At 38.3% G+C, this 19,668-nt stretch overlaps 1 protein-coding gene across 4 annotated transcripts in view; it reads right to left on the bottom strand.

The window, feature by feature from the left end:
• The window catches only part of LOC140739284 (cation channel sperm-associated protein 3-like), a 70,014-nt gene extending 51,480 nt beyond the window's left edge, over window positions 1-18,534 (bottom strand). Inside the window, exons 1-8 of one of the 4 annotated variants that reach the window (XM_073067441.1) lie at window positions 18,513-18,534; window positions 12,693-12,870; window positions 9,882-10,032; window positions 7,486-7,716; window positions 7,133-7,315; window positions 1,758-1,898; window positions 1,558-1,677; window positions 46-203 (exon numbers count right to left, since the gene is read on the bottom strand). In XM_073067441.1, the coding sequence (XP_072923542.1) occupies window positions 46-203; window positions 1,558-1,677; window positions 1,758-1,898; window positions 7,133-7,315; window positions 7,486-7,716; window positions 9,882-9,935 (887 nt within the window). In that variant the 5' untranslated portion in view covers window positions 9,936-10,032; window positions 12,693-12,870; window positions 18,513-18,534. The other 3 variants (XM_073067440.1, XM_073067442.1, XM_073067443.1) reach the window with 3 other exon arrangements.
• Between the last annotated feature and the right edge of the window lie 1,134 nt (window positions 18,535-19,668).

Below are 19,668 nucleotides of genomic sequence, written 5' to 3'. Positions count from 1 at the left end.
CGCTGAGCCTCAACTGGCACCTTAGTAAGGTCACTTCTTACTCACTTGTACAATGTATCGTCCTGTTCATCTAGGCTCGAAAGGTAAATATCTATGAATGTCAGACTTGAACATATATCATCCAACATAACAAAATCATCATGACGAAGGGTCTGTTTGAACTTCCCAATCATTTCACTGAAGGTTTCAAATTGACTGGTTTTCTGGAATGTAGAAAACAGACACAGTTTCATTCAATCCCATTGCGATATAACTTTAATATATTTACTCTTTTTCTTCTAATATCAAGTGAAAGGGTCATTGCTGTTCTTAATTTGATCCAAGGATACATCCAGTCGCTTGACTAAAGATATTCCCATCATTCACAAAGGTTCCAATGTCCAGTATCCATAATCTGTCCCAGCTTTCAATAATTAATAATTAGTCAAGTTGGAAATACAGCAGCTATGTAAAACTTTGGTTAATACTCACTTGGGAGTATTCTGGTCATCCAACACAGGATGGATGTGGAAGTAGTGGAAAAGTTACAGAACAGGTTTAAAAGAATGTTCACTGCATGAGCTATAAGGACAAACTTGGGCTGTTTTTCCTGGAGCATCAGAGACTGAGGGGATACATAATAGAAGTTTATAAAGTTTATAGATAGGGTAGAGAGTCAGAATGTTTACCCCAGGGGGGAAAAATATCAAATACTCGAGAACATTCAATTACAGTGAGAGGGAGAAAGTTTAAACGAGATGTGAAGGACAAGTTTTATTTGTACATATTGAGTAATGGATACCCAAAATGATCTGCCGGGGTAGTGATGGGAACAGATATGTTAGTGGCATTTCAGAGACTTTTATACATGAGTATGCAGGAATGGAGAGTGAGGAATTTGTGCTGGCAGAAAAGATTTAGACTAATTTAGTGTCATGTTCAGCATGGATATCATGAGCAAAAAAGGCTTATTCCAGTACTGTACTGATGTATTACATAGTTTGAGAGAAGTTCCTTATGGAAGCCTAAAATGAGCTTTTGCTGGTTCAGTTAGTGAGCATCCTCCTACGGTCAGCTCTGTAGTCTATGCAATGAGGCAGAAATCTGGTAGGTAGTTCTCCAGCCACACTCTTCATTTTCTTACATTAATAAACCTAATTATAACAATTTTGTTCTTTTGAGAAAGGCAACAAGAGAAAACAGGGTTAATAGCCATCAGGAGAATGAAGAAACTTTCAACTTGAGTTTAAATCTTTTCATTGTGAACACAAATCAGAAACACAGCAACAGCAGTGGACCTACGAGCCTGTTCCATCGTTCAATGGGATCGTGTCTGAACTATGTCTCATAGTTGCACAACTGTCATTGCTTATTTTACCACCTTTCTTCGAGAAATTATTAATCTGTATAAAATTAAGAGTAAGCAGCAACTGTCATTAACAAAGATATCCAATTTTTTAATCCTTTACATGATTTCTTTAACTTCACACTGAAAGGTCTGGCCTTAATTTTAAGAGTTTTCAAGGCATTAATCCTCCTTCCACTACATCTTAAATCTGAATCTGAGGAACTCTGTACCTGTTTTTCCATTATCTCTGTGATATGAATTTGTTGCCTTTGTAATATAGCTTGCTTCTTTTCCATCAGTGTTGATTCTCTTTCAGCTTGGATCCCTTTATTAAACTCTCTAGCTGTTTCCTAGGAATAAACATATAATTTATTTTAACAATTATCAAAAATGCTGTAATGTGCAGTGGTGTAACCAAGTGCAGGCATACCCGTATATTTATAATGATAACTCCAATGAAGAGGTTGACAAAGAGAAAGACTCCCAGCAAAATGAAACACATGATGAAAAGTCGACTTGATTGGAAACCAAATTGATGCGTTTCTTCTTCAAGGTCGCTCCAGCCATCCAACTGCAAGGAAACAGAAGACTGTTAAACAGATCTTTACATAAAAAAATTTCAAAAGTTGCTCAGTTTTCCACATAGCAGTTCATTACATTTCACAACCAAAATTATTTGTATCATTCTCCAAGCAATGTTGAATCTTTTATCCTCTCTGTACAGAGAGAATCTTTTACTGATAAGTGAAGATACAGCCATGGACCCCTAGAATATGCAGCATGTGCATGTTTACATAAATACTGGGGAAGGTCAAAGGCTAGCCCTCTGAAACCTCCAGGCTCATGAATGGCATTAGCAAGTATTAATGGTAAGACTCTTGGCAGTGTGGAGGATCAGAGGGATCTTGGGGTCCGAGTCCTTAGGACACTCACAGCAGCTGTGCAGGTTGACTCTGTGGTTAGGAAGGCATACAGTGTATTGGCCTTCATCAATCATGAAATTGAATTTAGGAGCCGAGAGGTAATGTTGCAGCTATATAGGACCCTGGTCAGACCCCACTTGGAGTACTGTGCTCAGTTCTGGTCGCCTCACTACAGGAAGGATGTGGAAACCATAGAAAGGGTGCAGTGGAGATTTACAAGGATGTTGCCTGGATTGGGGAGCATGCCTTATGAGAATAGGTTGAGTGAACTCAGCCTTTTCTCCTTGGAGCGATGGAGGATGAGAGGTGACCTGGTAGAGGTATATAAGATGATGAGAGGCATTGATCGTGTGGATAGTCAGAGGCTTTTTCCCAGGGCTGAAATGGTTGCTACAAGAGGACACAGGGTTAAGGTGCTGGGGAGTAGGTACAGAGGAGATGTCAGGGGTAAGTTTTTTACTCAGAGAGTGGTGAGTGCGTGGAATGAGCTGCCAGCAACGGTGGTGGAGGCGGATACAACGGGGTCTTTTAAGAGATTTTTAGATAGGTACATGGAGCTTAGTAAAATAGAGGGCTATAGGTAAGCCTAGTAATTTCTAAGGTAAAGACATATTCGGCACAACTTTGTGGGCCGAAGGGCCTGTATTGTGCTGTAGGTTTTCTATGTTTCTAAGTCAGTAGGAGCACATCAGGAGCGCCAGTCATACAAGCAAAGCTGAAAATTCCAAATGAAATTATTAGGAGAGTTGCTGTGAGAACTTCAGAAATCTTTCTGCCTTGGCCAAATAGATGCTTTGTTTCCCTCATGGATATACAACTCAAAGTAAATTAGAACCTCTGAAATGGTTCCACGGGAGCCAGTTACTGGGGAAGCATTCCACATCTGACAAGTGCCACTCAGTCATTAGGGCAGAATGGAAGCCCTACTGTCAGCCATCTTACATTGATGACTGTGTTTATGAAGAGCAGAATCCCTGCTCCCCAACAAGCAGACTCAACACATGTTAGGCAGCCAGCATCTGATATTATTGCTTTTCCAATCTTGTCACCAGACATTTTGAATGTTCCTATCAGTACAGTGAGGAGGAGCCGGTGAGCTATGGACCTAGAAGGACAATCAAATCCCAAATAATCTCACTGGCCTTAGTACCTGTGACTTGTCTGTTCACTTCATTAGGTTGAAGTTAGAAGACCATTTTGTAAGCTATTGTGCTCCCAGACCTATCTTCTGTTTGATGAATGGGTGCAGAATTTAAAAAGTGGAACAAACTTACATCATTTAAAGAAAGACTGCATTTATCATTGACGAAGAAAGGTAGGAAGGTTTCATTTAATAGAGAAGAGTGTTTAAAAGGATCAGGAAGTACGATTGTAGGGTAATGTAATGAGTGACAGATGACAGATGTTGTTCATTATAGAAACTGTTCTACATAATTCACAAACACCGTTATTGAGTTGTTCTGTTCACTTTAAGAGACGGTGTCTGACGTAATGACATCAGGGTAAAACAACGGGTTTTGGTTTGGTCGTAATGGAAATAAAGGGCTGCGGTTTTTGTTAAGCACATAAAATGACTCTCACATGTTTCATTCACAAAATCCTACCTAACCATCTTTTGCAAAGCCATTTCTGGGTATTCAAGTCAGAGAAAGGTGTTTTCTTTTATTTGGCATAAATTTCTGCAATAGACACTTTCATTCCAGTATGAAGGAGGTTAAACCGTAAAAGTCACACCCAGGGCAATCCAAAAAAAAGATCAATGATCTTAATAGAATGATACAGATAAGAATCTTACTTCTTGGCTCACACACTCCGTTATTCATGAGGTCCTTACCCTTCTCCCCGTCAGTTTTCTAATATTACTGCATCACACTGTTCACTCTGCATAATCTAGAATGATTTTTTTTTCTTTAGGAAGGAGATGCAAGTGTTCCTCATTACACAGGTTAGATGTTCTAAAGGTCAACAAAGTTACTTCACACATAATGATGTACTTCGCCACAGATATTATAGGCAAGCTCTGACTGTGATCTGGTTTGAGATTCCATTCAGATAATGGGGCAGATGATCAATTACACAAGAGGATTTTGTAGTGAGTACTGGGCTTTTATTTGGAGTCTCGAATGGGATATTTATCATTACTGCAACATGCTCCAGGTTGCTGCAGAATAACAGATCTGATATGGTCTGCTTGTGTTTCGAAAACAGGAGTAGCTCATACACACCATAATTACATCATTAAAACAGGCACAGTACAATCTAAATTCTATATTCTTATGTCTAATAATTAAGCATTTTTTATCTTAGTGAGTGAAAATATACACCCTAGTCTTTTTACATCTAAATTAACAATAACATTTCTCAGACTTGAAAGCTGACTGAAGTTCTCCAATTACCTAAGCACAGTTAAAATATTTAATTGGATTATCTTTCAACAACAAAACAAATCTCCTGAGAATTTGTCACATAAAGCCTACAGGTTAAGGTAATTATTTCCTTTGGTGCTTATTAATAAGGAATGACTGCTAAGAATTTTGATAATTCAAATTTTGGGCAGGATTTTGTGGACAGCTGTACAAAAACAAGCCTTCATTCATGTTGTTTAATTAGTAAGTCAGCTCACGATCTTCAAACAAAATCCTTCGGCTTTCATTGTAGCCTTGTGAGTGGTTGAATCTGAGCCAAAAAGACCAGGAAAATTACAAGTTCAGTTGTCGGTCTGTGCTCAGTTATTGGTGTTACAATCAGATTTCCTGTGAACTAATAATTTCTGCTTTGATCTCTGTTACATCTTGAAACTGAGAAGGCCAGTTTCCCCAGTTACATACACGTATTTCATGTTGCAAAGCACACCAATAAGAGTCTGAAGCCCATTAAGTGGTTTCTGTCCCCTTTCTTAATCTCCAAAGATTTCCCAGTGGTCCCCTATAGAGCCAGGGAAATGAACAATTATATCAAAATCAGGTTGAGCAAAATAATTCCATGTGAACAAAGTGAGAGACTTCTAAGGTGCAATGCAGAATCTGAAAAATAAGGACATTTCTTATGATAGCTAGAGGCCTTCTGGTTGTGATATTTGGTTCACAAATGAGAGAGCTTTAAATTTGGTATCTGTTAACTGTCAGAGCCATCAGCAGCTCGAATCCCATATTTACGTTCAAAGACAAAGGCCTAAGGGATACATCATGGGAAGTAAAAAATAACCTTCACATAACGCTTTTGAGAATAACCTTAGTTCATTTAAGGTAATATACTGCATGATCAAGGTTAGAACACATTGTAAAGTAACGCCTAATTCACACCCAGCAAGACTCATGAGAAGCAATTACGTACTATAAACAGGTTATCTGTTTTACTAAGGGGGTAGGTACAAAGAATCCAGAAAACTGGAAGAATCTGCAGGAACTCAACAGTTCAGCCAGTGTTTATGGAGGAAATGGACAGTTGATGTTTCAGCTCAAGAACATTATATAGAAGCAAATTTCATTATGTATATTGTTCCACCAGGGTCTGCAGTCTCTTCAAAGTTCAAAAGTTCAAGGTAGATAGAATCAATGGAAGACTGCATCCAACATGGCGGACAAACAACCAATGTGCAAAAGACAACAATCTGTGCAAGTAGAAAAGAAAAAATAAATAATAATAATAATAATAAACAAGCAATAAATATTGAGAATATGAGATGAAGAGTCATTGAAAGGTTGTGGGAACATTTCAGCAATGAGGCAAGTGAAGGCGAGTGAAGTTAACCCAACTGGTTCAAGAGCTTGATGGTTCCGGGGTAATAACCTGGCAGTGTGAGTGCTGAGGGTCCTGTACCTTCTTCCTCTTGGCAAATGTGAGTATGGTCTGAGTAGTGGAGGTCCCTGATGATGGATGCTGCTTTCCTGTGACAGAGTTCCGTGTAGCCATGCTCAGTGGTGGGGAGGGCTTTGCCCATGATGGATTGGGCCATATCCACTACTTTTGTAGGATTTTCTGTTCAAGGGCTGTGATGCAGCCCATCAATATACTCTCCACCATATGTCTATAGAAATCTGTCAAAGTTTTAGATGTCTTGCCAAGTCTTCGCAAGCTTTTAAGGAAGTAAAGGTGCTACCATGCTTTCTTCATAATTGCACTTGCGTGCTGGGTCCACAACAGGTCCTTTTAAATGATAACAGCAAGGAATTTAAAGTTGCTGAGACTCTCCACCTCTGCTCCCCTGACCTCCAGTTTCCTTCTCCTGCAGTCAATAATCAGCTCCTTGGTCTTGCTGACATTCATTGGTGAGCACCACTCAGCCAGATTTTTAAGCTCTTTCCTATATGCAGATTCATCACCATCTTTAATTCAGCCAACCACATCAGCATACTTAAATATGGCATTTGGAGCTGTGCTCAGCCACACAGTAGGTGTAAAGCGAGTAGAGCAGGGGGCTGAGCACGCTGCCTTGTGATGCACCTGTGCTGATGGAGATTGTGAAGGAGATGTTTTTGCCAATCCAATCTCCAGCTGTGAGAACCTCTCTGCTCATCTTTAATGTCTCTGCAATGGAATCTTTTACATCTATCGCGAAAGGATTGCAACTTTTAATGATTTCTCAGACAATTGTATATTAGGAAATGCAACTCTCCGTTTATGCAGTAGTGGAGTGTCAGCCTCGGGAGATTGCAGTCATCGCTGGAGAAGAGCTACAACCCAATACTGTTAGATGCAGAAACAAAGTCTGTAACCAATGAAGCCATCTTTGCAACTTATGTGGAAAATAGACAATATCTCAATCCAAGACAATATATCAGTCTTTTTAAAAATATCTACTACTTAGTTTTATGAACATTGAGAGAACTAATTGTTAATTTGACTGTTCTTTTAATTAAATAAAGCTGAAATATTCCAGTACCGTCACTAAACTGAAGAGTGTGAAGTATGCAGCTTTAAGGCTACCCCAGTTTTTGAAGTCACCAGTTTTTGAATCTCCATAGAAATTATTGGCAATCAGTGCAAACGCGGTCATCAGCAGGAAAAGGAGAAACAGGACAAAAATAGCATTTTTGATCGTCCTCACCAAGGCACTGACCAGAACCTACAAGGAACGGAAGATAAAAGCCGATAAGTCAATCCAGTAAAAAAAATGGGCAGCTGAGAAATTTAAGTTCTGAACATCATTTGAACTACATTGTTATGATTAACTTCCACTTATAGATTTGCTCAACCTATAGCATTATTCTGCATAATGCATCTAATATAATTTACCTGCAAGCCACGAATAAGTGAGATTGCCCTGAGTATTCTAAGGGGCCGCACTACATGAAACCAGGACATAATGCGTGAATTTCTATTGATGAAGATGCGCTGAATATAAGATAACATCAATACGATGAAGTCAAATACATTGAAACCCGTCTTCCAGTATCTGATTGGATCAACATAAATCTTTGCTATGAACTCCACAGTGTAAACTGCTAAGAACAGCTGTTCAGCCACCTAACCAAGAGAAACATAGAAAATAAATTAAATGAGATTGAAAAATAACTAGAAAAAAAGACTCACACTATCCATCTAGCATTTGAGCACCAAAGACAAATATTTTCAATTATGGGAGTACCCTATACTCTTTCATAATTCATGTGTATTTTTCTTTCTTCATTTAAGTGTTTATCATGGATTCAGTTGCATTAATCCCAGTATGACATGATAACTTTTCAACACTACAGTAGTTAATGTAACTTTTGACATGAGCTGATTTCTAGTCAAACCCAATTACAGTCAACACTGCCGCCCTGATGATATTTAAAATTCAGTCAATGATCACCAAGTTCAAGTTACATTTAAATGAATAAGACGCTCGGAAGCAAGTTAAAATAATAAATTAATCAGTCAAAAAACTGGCAGTGTTAAAAGTGGGTCCTGAAAATGTGGAGATGTTCAGGTTGTGAATTCTGGATGGGTGTTGATTCAGATATCATTGGTAGAGTGACGGGTGTGAGGAATGCACAAAGGGTTGGAAGTAAGGAACTGCAGGAGAATGTTTTAGAGATGAACTATGCTGGGGAGGGATGAAGCATTTTGAACATGAGAATAAGAATTTGAAAATCCCAGTGCCTCTATATTTATATTTGTTGCAATCCATTTTGGGGAAGTAATGGCTTGGTTTATTTAATGCTAATTATAATTTCACTTGCATTTCATTCCCTCTATATAAGAATGCACTAGAATATAAGAGTGGGATGAAACCTTCTGGCCCTTCAAACTGTCCTACAATTCCATGTGTTGCCCATTAATATGCCCAGATTACAGTTCCTAATCTGTGCTAGTTCCACAAAACTCTCCATTCCTCAGTTTTTCATTAACTCAGTTTTGAACAACTCCAGTCATCTGTTTCCACATAACACAAACACACTCCTTCTCTGTGAGGGGGAACTCCTATGGATATCAGTTTTGAATGACTGTACTTTCCCCTTTTTGTTTAGCTATACCCCTTGTTGAAGCCCTACTCTCTGGTGGCAACTTCTCATAATCATTCTATCCCCTTGCGATCTTACATGTTTTAATCAGATCACCCTCCATTCTTCCAAACTTCAAAGATGTTGGAATTTTTTTGTCAGTCATTCATCCCAGGAAATAGCCTAATCAATTTCTTCTGTACTGCCTCCAGTTCTGGTACCATGGATTCCGGTTAATTGGGTCATTAGATAATCGAGGCAGCCATTTATTTGGGACAACTCTTATAGAGCAAGAACAAATGGAGAAAATAGCCAGGATTCTCTTTGTCTGTTTGGGACACTCTGCTGGAGGAGATGATTAGACACGTGCACTCGTGCGTCTGTTCAACACTACACTGTACTTAGAGCAAACAGTCAAGTCAGTTTTGTGTGAGAATTTACACAGTGCTGCAGACAAGGCCTCGCCAATATTCTATATATTGTCACAATATTTCTCTATTTCTAAACTTCAACAACCCCAATCACTCCTGCAACAAAAGCCAATATGGCATTTGCTGTCCTAAATACTTGCTGCATCTGCATTTTGACTTTGTGTTTAATGCACTAGGACAACTTAATCTCACTTTACTCCACTCATTTTCAATCTCTCACCATTTTGCTAAGTCTGCTTTTTGCTACTTATGAACAATGTGAAAACTATATATAGTTATTTAGGATATCCATAACTCACCCTCATTCTTACCTCAACCTGGAATTTTAGGAGCTGAACAGGGACTGTACATGCATAGTGTTTCAAAGGAATTGGGTGCTGTCAGGCTTCACTTATGTGGTCCCAGCGTTCATGAGAATTTATTATTAGATGGTATTAAATGTTAATCAACTGAAGAATGTAATTATCTGTCTTCAAACATTTTTGATTGGTTCAGGGTGATATCAGCAACCTAATTCAACAGCTAACTAAGGCAAGAGGAAGTCTGCAGATGCTGGAAATCTGAGCAACACAAACAAAATGCTGGGGAACACAGAAGCCAGGCAGCATCCACGGAAAAAAATGTACAGTCGACGTTTTGGGCCAGAACCCTTCGGCATGATTGGCTAAGGCTTTCATCAACTGATCATAACCTATGGTAACCTCTGGATCCAAACTATTAAAACAATAGCATATTCAAATGTTTAAAGATGCTTTTAAAATACTGTTTTTCTTACCTCAAAGAAAGCAAAAAATTCGAAATCCACTTTGCGATCAGTCTCCAATGCCATGAAAAGGGAATTTGTGACAATTACTGTGAAGATGCCGCATTTGAAAATCCAAGTCTTCAGAAGCTTTTTGACATAATTATGAAACACAAAGTCTCTCCTAGCAAAAGAAAATCAGACAAAATGTAAGAATAGTCTATTTGCACAGAGTATGTAAAGCTCTGAATCTTGCATTTACTTACCGCCTTTTTTGGGAATATCTGTCGTTGAATGGTTTATTAACAGGGATGTTCCCCGCTGAGGTATGAATTCGAGTGCCTAAAGCCATCGCTCAGCTAACAGTGTGCTTCCTTGCTCAAAAACTGGTAATTATGATGAACTAGTTCTTACTTTAATTTGTTAATGTATTTCACTCCAAAAGTTAAATGTTTTCTTAAACCTTATGTAAAATTAAATTTCATTTGCAGCAAAATGATCACTCAGCATTACAAAAGATGAATAATGTATGTTATGTTTAAGGCAGTTATAGAATACAGCATATGTCACAGAATATTACATTGAGAAACTGTGAAATCAATTATGATGTACAGGCATTCCAGAATGGATAGACAAAAGGGAAAGAGAACATCTTGTAACAATGTAGTGCATATCAATTATCCACAAGAAATTATAATACCCTCAATGTTGTTTTCACAGAGCAGATGAGATCAATATTAGCCAGAAAACATGAATTTCTGAGACATTGGTTCATTCACTGGATAAAAATATAAAGTTAGTTACATATTTCAGAATTTTAAGAAAGCTAGTGTCAATAAAGTTGACCATGAAAATACTAGATTGTCATGAAGATCTATCTGATTAACTTACATCCTTCAGGGAAGAAAACCCATAGGGTTTTATTCTACCACAAATTACAATATAATGCTGTTAACTGTTCTCCGAAATAACCCAGAACACTATTCAATTGTAGTGAAGTTCCACCAAATTCGCAAAGGCTAGATTATTCTGGGTGTTACCAGGTGATCCGCTGTGAATCTGACAGTTTGTTCATGGGGATTTTAGCTGCCAAGCCCAGTCTTACTGGGATTTTTGCAGCATCACTCTGGTGAATTTATCCCTCGATCGTATACTGTCAGACTGAATGCAATGACTTCCACAGGGATTCAAAGGCTAACAAGAGATGAACTTTTAAAACCAGTTGTTTACATTTATTGTTTTTAATTTTAACAGATGAATATATTTTAGTTAGCTTTTACTTTTCAATGAAATATAATCATTTTAATGTTTAATTGCTTCTTTAAATTTTAATATTGTTAAATATCTCTGTGCATTAGAATCAAAGATAGACAAAGAGCCATTCAAAGCTGGCAATCCAAGCTGTCAAAGGGCCATTTGTTGTCAAGGGTGCTATGGGGGAAAGGTCCTCAAGTTCTATCATTTTTCAGCCCAGGTACGTGAGCTGTGAGTGGTGGCACATTGCCTAACTGATGTCAGGGTAAATGATGTCACAAATCAAAGGACATCTTAAGAGGTAGGGTGAACAGCCCAAAGCTGTGGTCCAAATCAGTATTAAGAAAGAGAGGAAGTGCAGGTAGGCTACAGGGAAAACAGGGTGGGGGGTTACGGAGGGAAGGGGTTGTATTTTAACATCAGACATAAGAGGAATGTGAAAATGAATGCATGTCTGAAGAGCTGTTGCAGGCTGGAAGGCTTTGAGATTGGTCTAGGAGAGGTGGGAGCTTACCAGGATCAGAATCAGGTTTATTATCACCGGCATGTGACATGAAATTTGTTAACTTAGCAGCAGCAGTTCAATGCAATGCATAATATAGAAGAAATAATAATAATAATAATAATAATAATAATAAGTAAATCTTATTCAGTATACTTTATACAGTATGCATATATTGAATAGATTAAAAATAGTGCAAAAATCATAAATACTATATATATTAAAAAGTGAGGTAGTGTTCAAGGGTTCAATGTCCATTTAGTAATCGGATGGCAGAGGGGAAGAAGCAGTGCCTTCAGGCTTCTGTATCTCCCACCTGATGATAACAGTGAGAAAAGGGCATGCCCTGGGTGCTGGAGGTCCCTAATAATGGACACTGCCTTTCTGAGACACTGCTTCCTGAAGATGTCCTACGTACTTTGTTGGCTAGCACCCAAGATGAAGCTGACTAGATTTACAACCTTCTGCAGCTTTTTTCAGTCCTGTGCAGTAGCTAGCATGGCTAGCACAAGAGGACACAGTTTTAAAGTGTTTAGAAGTAGGTACAGAGGAGATGTCGGGGTAAGTTTTTTTACGCAGAGAGTAGTAAGTGCGTGGAATAGGCTGCCGGCGACAGTGGTGGAAGCAGATACAATAGGGTCTTTTAAGAAACACCTGGATAGGTACCTGGAGCTTAGAAAAATAGAGGGCTATGGGTAATACTAGGTAATTTCTAAGGTGAGGACATGTTCGGCACAGCATCGTGGGCAGAAGGGCTTGTATTATGCTTTAGGTTTTCCATGTTTCTATGTATTTGTTGACATACCAAATCTCTTCCAACTCCTAATGAAGTTTAGCCGCTGTCTTACTGTGATGAACTACATATACCTGTCTGGATACGCCCCCTGCTGACTGCTCCTGTGGGCCCTCCCACTGACCGTGGCTCCTCCCACAGGCCCCGGTATAAAGGCGATTGAGGCCTGAGCTCGGCCCTCAGTCTCCAGGATGTAGTATGGTGGTCAACCACTGCTTGTTCCTTCTTCCAGTCAATAAAAGCCGATATCTCGCCTTTACGTCTCAGAGAGAGTTATTGATGGTGCATCACTTACCTTCTTTATAACTGCATCAATATGCTTGGACCAGGTTAGATGCTCAGAGATCTTGACACCAAGAAACTTGAAACTGCTCACTCTCTTCACTTCTGATCCCTCTGTGAGGATTGGTATGTGAGCCATGTCCTGCGAGGAAGTTTGCAGCAACTGTTGAGGAGGGTCAAAACAAGTTTGGCTATTTCAGAAGAAAGAAAGTTATAATTACATCCAGAAGGTGGGGATCTAAGGAAAGAATTTTAAAGGACTGGGAAACAAAGGCTAGAAAATGAAGGGAAAAAATGTATATGCACAAAGGCACAGGAGGAACTCAGTAGGCCAGGCAACATTAATGGCGGGAAATGAACAGCCAGCGTTTCAGATCAAGATCTTTTATCTGGAAAGGAAAGAAAGAGGGGGAAGGAATAGAGATGGCGGATGATAGGTGGATCAAGATTAATAGGCAAAGAAGAGAATGGAAATAATGTTAGAAGCTGTGAGATGATAGGTTTGTGTAATGTACATACTTTGGTGCAAACAGGTGAGGAAAGAAAGGCAATGAACTGAGAGTAGAGAAAAGAGTGAAGGAATTTTATATCACAATCATGAATGAAATACATCTTAAAGATAGGCAGAAACAGCACCTTGTTGATCCTAGTTTAGGATTTGGAGTGAGTTAAAATATAGAGGTATATAACTACAAGAAAACAATTACAGTGCTGAGAAAGGATGATAAGATAAAAGCATCAGCCACATGGGGTTGAAGTGAGGAACAAGGAAGAAGCAATCACATTGTTGAGAAGGTACTATTGCCCAAGCTGTTTAAAAACAATGACCAGACAAGTTTCTAAGTAGTACAAAAATAACAAGGCAGCAAAAGTAGGAAGTTTTGACTATCGTCCCCTTAACGGTGACAGTAGTAGGGCAAATAGTGCCGATATCTAGATTCTTGAAAAAACTAATTGAATAGATCTTTGTAATCAGCAAGTTCAAAAAGTGAGGGCATGGTACAGGACTGTGTTGTAGAGCTCGAACCTGGGCAAATTGTAAAGAACATAAGAAACAGAAACAGGACTCAATTGACCCTTCAGATTTACACTGCCATTCAGTAAGATTAAGCTTATTTTTTTAGCTCTGCGCTATCATAAATACCGTGACTCTCTTGTGATCTAAAAATCTGTTGATTTTTGTCTCGAGTACCCTCAGTGACTGATGTCAGAGAATTTTTTAAAAATTCAAGTTAAAGATGGCATTTTTTCTGTTCTCCATCCTCAATGGACAACTTCATAACTTGAGACAGTGTCCCCAGCTGCAGGCATCAGAACAAGGAGAAACTTCACACCCACTTCTCCCACATATACAAATTAATACATTTCAATGAGATCACCTCCCTTACATTCTTCTAAGCTCAGAATAATAAGCGTCCAATAAATAATGCACGTAAGGAAGGATAATATATCAAGGGAAAATATGATAAATTAAAATATTCTAAGTGAAGAAGAAGCATGATCTTTGAATACATGTCAATAAATGAGTTAGCAATATTAAGTAACACACACAAAAATTGCTGAAGGAACTCAGCAGGTCACCAGCATGCATGGAAATGAAAAATCAGTTGAATCTTCAAGCCAAGACTCTTCTTCAGGACTGGAAATGAAGGGGAAAGATGCCAGAATAAGAAGGTGGGGACAGCAGAAGCAGGACTAGCCAGAAGTTGATAGGTGAAGCCAGGTAGGTGGGAAAGGTTAAGGGTTGGAGAGAAAGGTGTCTGATCGGAGAGGAGGGTGGACCATGGGAGAAAGGGAAGAAGGAGGGGCAACAGGAGGAGGTGATGGGCAGATGAGGAGATGAGATAAGAGTTCAGAGTGGGGAATTGAAGAAAAGGGAAGGGGGAGGGGAAAAATTAGTGGAAGGAGAAATCAATGTTCACACCATCATGTTGGAGGCTACCTAAACGGAATATGAGCACTTTCACCCTGAAGGAGGCCTCATTCTGGCAAAAGAGGAGGCCATGGACCAACATGTCAGACGAGAATGGGGATAGGAATTTAAATGTTTGGCCACCAGAAAATTCCACTTTCAGTGGATGAAGCAGAACTTTTTTTAGCTAAGGTACATAGTATACAGTAAGAGCAAGTAAAACCGCAAGTCTACAATACTGGTTAGATGACAGAAGCATACTTTCTGCCCATTACACCGCTGGCAGCAGTGAAGGTCTTCCATCTCTGGTGGGAAACAGGGCTTCCTTCACTGCGTCAGTAGCTTCCTCTCCATTTCCAATACAGTCAGCCACGAGTGGTGACTCAGGAATACTGTCACAATCTGATGTAGAAGGAGTCTTCATTGCTGTTTCTGCACAATTTTGTTTTACCAGTCAGGGTTGTTAGCCTGGAGAACTGATGGACCACTCTTAGTCTGGCCTCTACCCTTAGACCTGTTTGCCATGGGTCACCCTACCAAAAGCAAAAGTATAAACCCTGACTCCAGCCAACATAGCTCTCTGGGTCATTGAGGCACACAAGCCTCCAAACCCGACAAGGCCATGGTTGTCTTGGATGAGATGACAGAAAGTTATCTAACATTTCTTCCGATTAGTTCCTTGAATGTTGCTTCCAATCAGTGGGAGATTACAGTATACAGTTCAAGTCACCATACCTTCAGAAAGATGTGCTAGCATTACAGAAGCTGCAGGGAAGAATTACAAGATGTTATCAGAATTGGGAATTATAATTATGAGTAGAAACTGTCCGGTCTGATGTTTCTTTCTTTAGAAGAACGGAGACAGTGCAGAAATTTAATTAGGTTATGTGTGGGCCTAGAACTCTCATCTTAAAAGGGCGAAGAGAGAAACCCTCAAAAACATTTATCTGGATCAGTACTTAAAGAGCCTTAACGTACATGATCAGAAACCAAGTCTAGCAAATGGAAGTAAACTAAATACCATGTAGGTAATGGGGAATGACTTCAGTGCTGAACGTTTCTATGATTCTATACTGGCAGAGAGACCCTCAATGCATTGCAACCCAATGGTATACACTTGGGGAAAAGTGATGCTGAGAGTCTCCAAGTCAGCATTACTCCTCATGAAGTGGGCCTCAGTCAAACAAAGGAAGAAAACCTCCTCCTGACTGTAAGGACCAAAAACCTTAACAGCATCCAAGACAAAGCAACCCAACTGAATGATATGCAATCAACCATCGTGGAGATTTAACCCTCGAGACAGTGCTGTACTTTCAGTTTGTGTGGTCCTCAAGAAATATTTCAAAGATTTTCAAGGCTTCTTCGACAGCAAATTTTGACCTCCACTACAATAACTGCAGCAAGTGTAAAATTGCCATAATTCCTGCTCTAACTCATGTGCCAACTTGATATGGAAATTCATTATTCCTGGATAAAAACTCTGAAGTCCGTTATCAAGCATCACCCACGGGCCTAGAGCAAGTTAACAAAACAACTCATCACTGCTCCCTTCAGCACAATTGGGGATTGACAGTTGATGCTGACTCTTCCAACAAATCCCATATCTATCGCAAGGAGGAAAATGTTCATGTAAATTTGCCTGACGACTGAATCCTAAAATTATGATCACAGAGTCTTCAGATACTATCTTGCCTTGGCCTTGCCTGATAGGAGCCATGGTGGTGACTTTGCAGATTATTTTGTTCCAGGTCATTTGAGGCACAGCAAATTCTTCCTCTTTCTAACAGTGAAAATTATTTGTTTCTAAATAATTAATCATCAGTGTGGGATGACTTAATGAGTGTGACATAAGCACTTGAGGAACCTGATCTTGTGAAGCTGTGCACACATACACACTCTGAGGCGAACCTTGAATGAATTGGAGCTCGGTTTCAACGTTTCTTTACTCTGCACATTTCTCCACTGGAGGTGAGTAAACCTCAGGCATTTTTGTTATGGTGGTGGTGGTGATGATAGAATAGAGGTAAAAGAACTGAAGCTGCGTGAAATAGCAAAGTAATCAAACACACTGAGTGACAGTATTCCCATGGTGGTAAGGTAACTTCAGTATGCAGACATGAAATAAGGGCACCTGAGGTAAGAGCTGAGGATGAGGAATAAATATTTGCCGATCATTATTTGAGCAGGTACGGTGTAAGGTAGCAGCTCAGATCCAACCTGACCATAATAGGAACCCTGACATTTATGATCAAGTATCTAAGTCCTCGAGTTATTGGAGTTGATGGAGATGTTCTTCAAAGCATACAATATTGTTGAACTTGTTCAAAATGAAGGGATTTGTATGTGTAAGGAAGAAGTCTTGATAGTGTTGGGCTCAAATAGCTAAGATATTTTAGCAGAACTTGTGGAGCCAGTAAGGCAAAAGATTCTACAATGAGGAATAGAACTTTTGAAAATTGTGGGAAGTCTCACATATGGAACCAGAAGATATGTTCAAGACAATTCTATTAGGATTTATACAGGTGTGTGAAAAATCCTCCTTAATACTATAATTTTAATATGTTCCTTGATGGGACACTTGGGACACATTTGCATTGGGTTCAACAGATGACTAAGTTTCATGTTAATTATTACATTTACAAGATTTAAACTAAGTGTGTATGTAAACTTGTCACATTAGTATTAAAACAATGATGTCAGTTGAGTAGTTTCTTGCTGCATGAACATGACATAACAGAAAGTCATAAAAGAAAAGCTTGTATAATATTGGAAGGATTGGTCTGCAGGAAAAGTTTAAACAGAAGAGCAACGTACACAAAATGCAGGTCAGGTCATGTCTAAGGAAATGAATAAACAGTCGGCTTTTTAGACAAAGACCCTCCATCAGGGCTGGAAAAGAATGGAGAAGATGCTTGAATAAGATGTTGGGGGAAGTGAAAGGAGGACGAGCTAGGTGGTGATAGGTGAAGCCAGGTGGGTGGGAGAGGGTAGATGAAGTAAGAAGCCGGGAGGTGATGGGTGGAAAAGACAAAGGGCTGGAAGAGGAATCTGATAGGACAGAAGAGTGGACAATGGAAGAAAGGGAAGGAGGGAGTTGTAGGGTAATGTAATTGGTGGAAGTGTACATAATTCACAGCTACCAACATTGAGTTGGGGTTCACTTTAAGAGGCTGGTCTGATGTGATGATGTATTATGTGAAATTCTGAATTTCATGCTCGGTAAATAGAGCATCAAGCATCTGTTGATCTTCCACAGAAATTTGAGGAAATTTAATCTTATGTAAAAAAGCCTTCATTTTGGAGGAATCTGCAGGAAATTGAGATCTATAAAGATCAGAATAAAAATCTTGAAAAATGTTATTAATGTCTTCATGGTTACTTGCTATATCTCCATTATTTTTACAAATCTTTAAAATTTGTCTTTTAGCTCTAGCTGCTCTTAATTCGGAAGCTAAGAGCTTATTATTTTTATCCCCAAAAACTTAAAATTAACTTTTCAATTTAAGCAAATATCCTTCAATAATAATGTTAATAATAAATTATATTGTGATTGTAATTCTACTCTTCTTTTAAATGAAACAACACTTGGAGAGATTGCATTGATGTTATCTAATTCTTTAATTTGTTTAGAGATTTTATCTAATTCCATTTTTGTTTGTTCCTTCAATTTAGCTATATACAAAATAATCTGACCACGTAAATAGGCTTTTAATGTATCCCAAATTACTAACTTTGAGATATTTCTTGTATTATTAAAGAGAAAAAACTCTTTTATCTGAGTTTCAATAAACTCAACAAATTCTGAACTTTGTAACAAGTGTTCTGGAAAATGCCAAAATGGTCTGGCAGAAGCAACATCTTTCAGTTCAAATATTAGGTTTAAAGGAGCATGATCAGAGATAACAATTGCATCATACTCACATTTCTGATCATTAAATAAAAGTCGAAGGTTGACTATAAAATGGGCGATTCTCGAATATTTATTATGAACATCTGAGAAAAAAGAGTATTCTCTATCACTAGGATGCATATGCCTCCAAATTTCAATTAAACCATAATCAATTAAAAGGGAATTAATAAGTGATGCAGAATGATTAGGGAGTTAATGTTTGGATGATAACTTATCCATTAAAGGATTTAAGCAAGTATTAAAATCACCACCCATTAATAACATATATTCATTTAAATCAGGTAATAGAGCAAAGACAGCTTTAAAAAATGAGGGATGATCAACATTTGGTCCATAAATATTAACCAAAACCATTCTCCTATTATAAATTATTCCTTTAACAATCAAAAATCTGCCATTAATATTGACTATAATATCCTCCTGATTAAAAGGGATATTGAAATCAATAAAAATAGAAACACCTCTAATTTTACTCTGAGAGTTTGCATGAAACTGAGTATCCTTCCAAGATTTAAAAAATTGATTTTTATCACATAACCTGGTATGTGTCTCTTGAGCAAAGATTATATTAGGTTGGAATCAGTTAATAATTTTAAATGTTCTCTTACGCTTAATAGGATTATTCGAACCAAGGACATTTTAACTTAAAACATTTAACTGTTTAGATATCGTCATGAGACTTTGTATCTAAAAAGAGTAGTTAGACGCATGTCAGGATAAAGTAGTCGAAAATGGCGGAGATGAACAACAATAATAATAATTTGCGTATGCTCCGGGATTCCATAATGGAGATTAAAAAAAGAAGAAAAAGAAACGCCCAAACTACAAAGCCCGGAAATAAGTCAATATCGATCGACACAAGCACCAAGAAAAGCATAGAAAGCAAATATAAACTCCACCTACCTGAATAAAAAAAATATAAAAAGTAATCTCTGTCTCCCTCTATCGAGCATAAAACTCGTTACAGTTGACATATATCTCAATATAATTAAATTGGAAGGAACTGGTTTTTTTTTGTAAAACAAAATGAACTTCAATTTTGAAAGTAAGCTTCATAATATTAGATAAGGGAAGAAAAACACATCCAAAACAATTCTTGAAATATTTGCACAAAAGAAAAACAATCGCCATCTTTAAATTATCCAATCTATCTTTAAAACATAAGTA

This window comes from Hemitrygon akajei, chromosome 15 (assembly GCF_048418815.1).
Source record: "Hemitrygon akajei chromosome 15, sHemAka1.3, whole genome shotgun sequence".
NCBI classification, from domain to species: Eukaryota; Metazoa; Chordata; class Chondrichthyes; order Myliobatiformes; family Dasyatidae; genus Hemitrygon; species Hemitrygon akajei.
The sequence above is the reverse complement of the archived record's forward strand: the minus strand, read 5'-3'. Positions and strand labels throughout refer to the sequence as shown.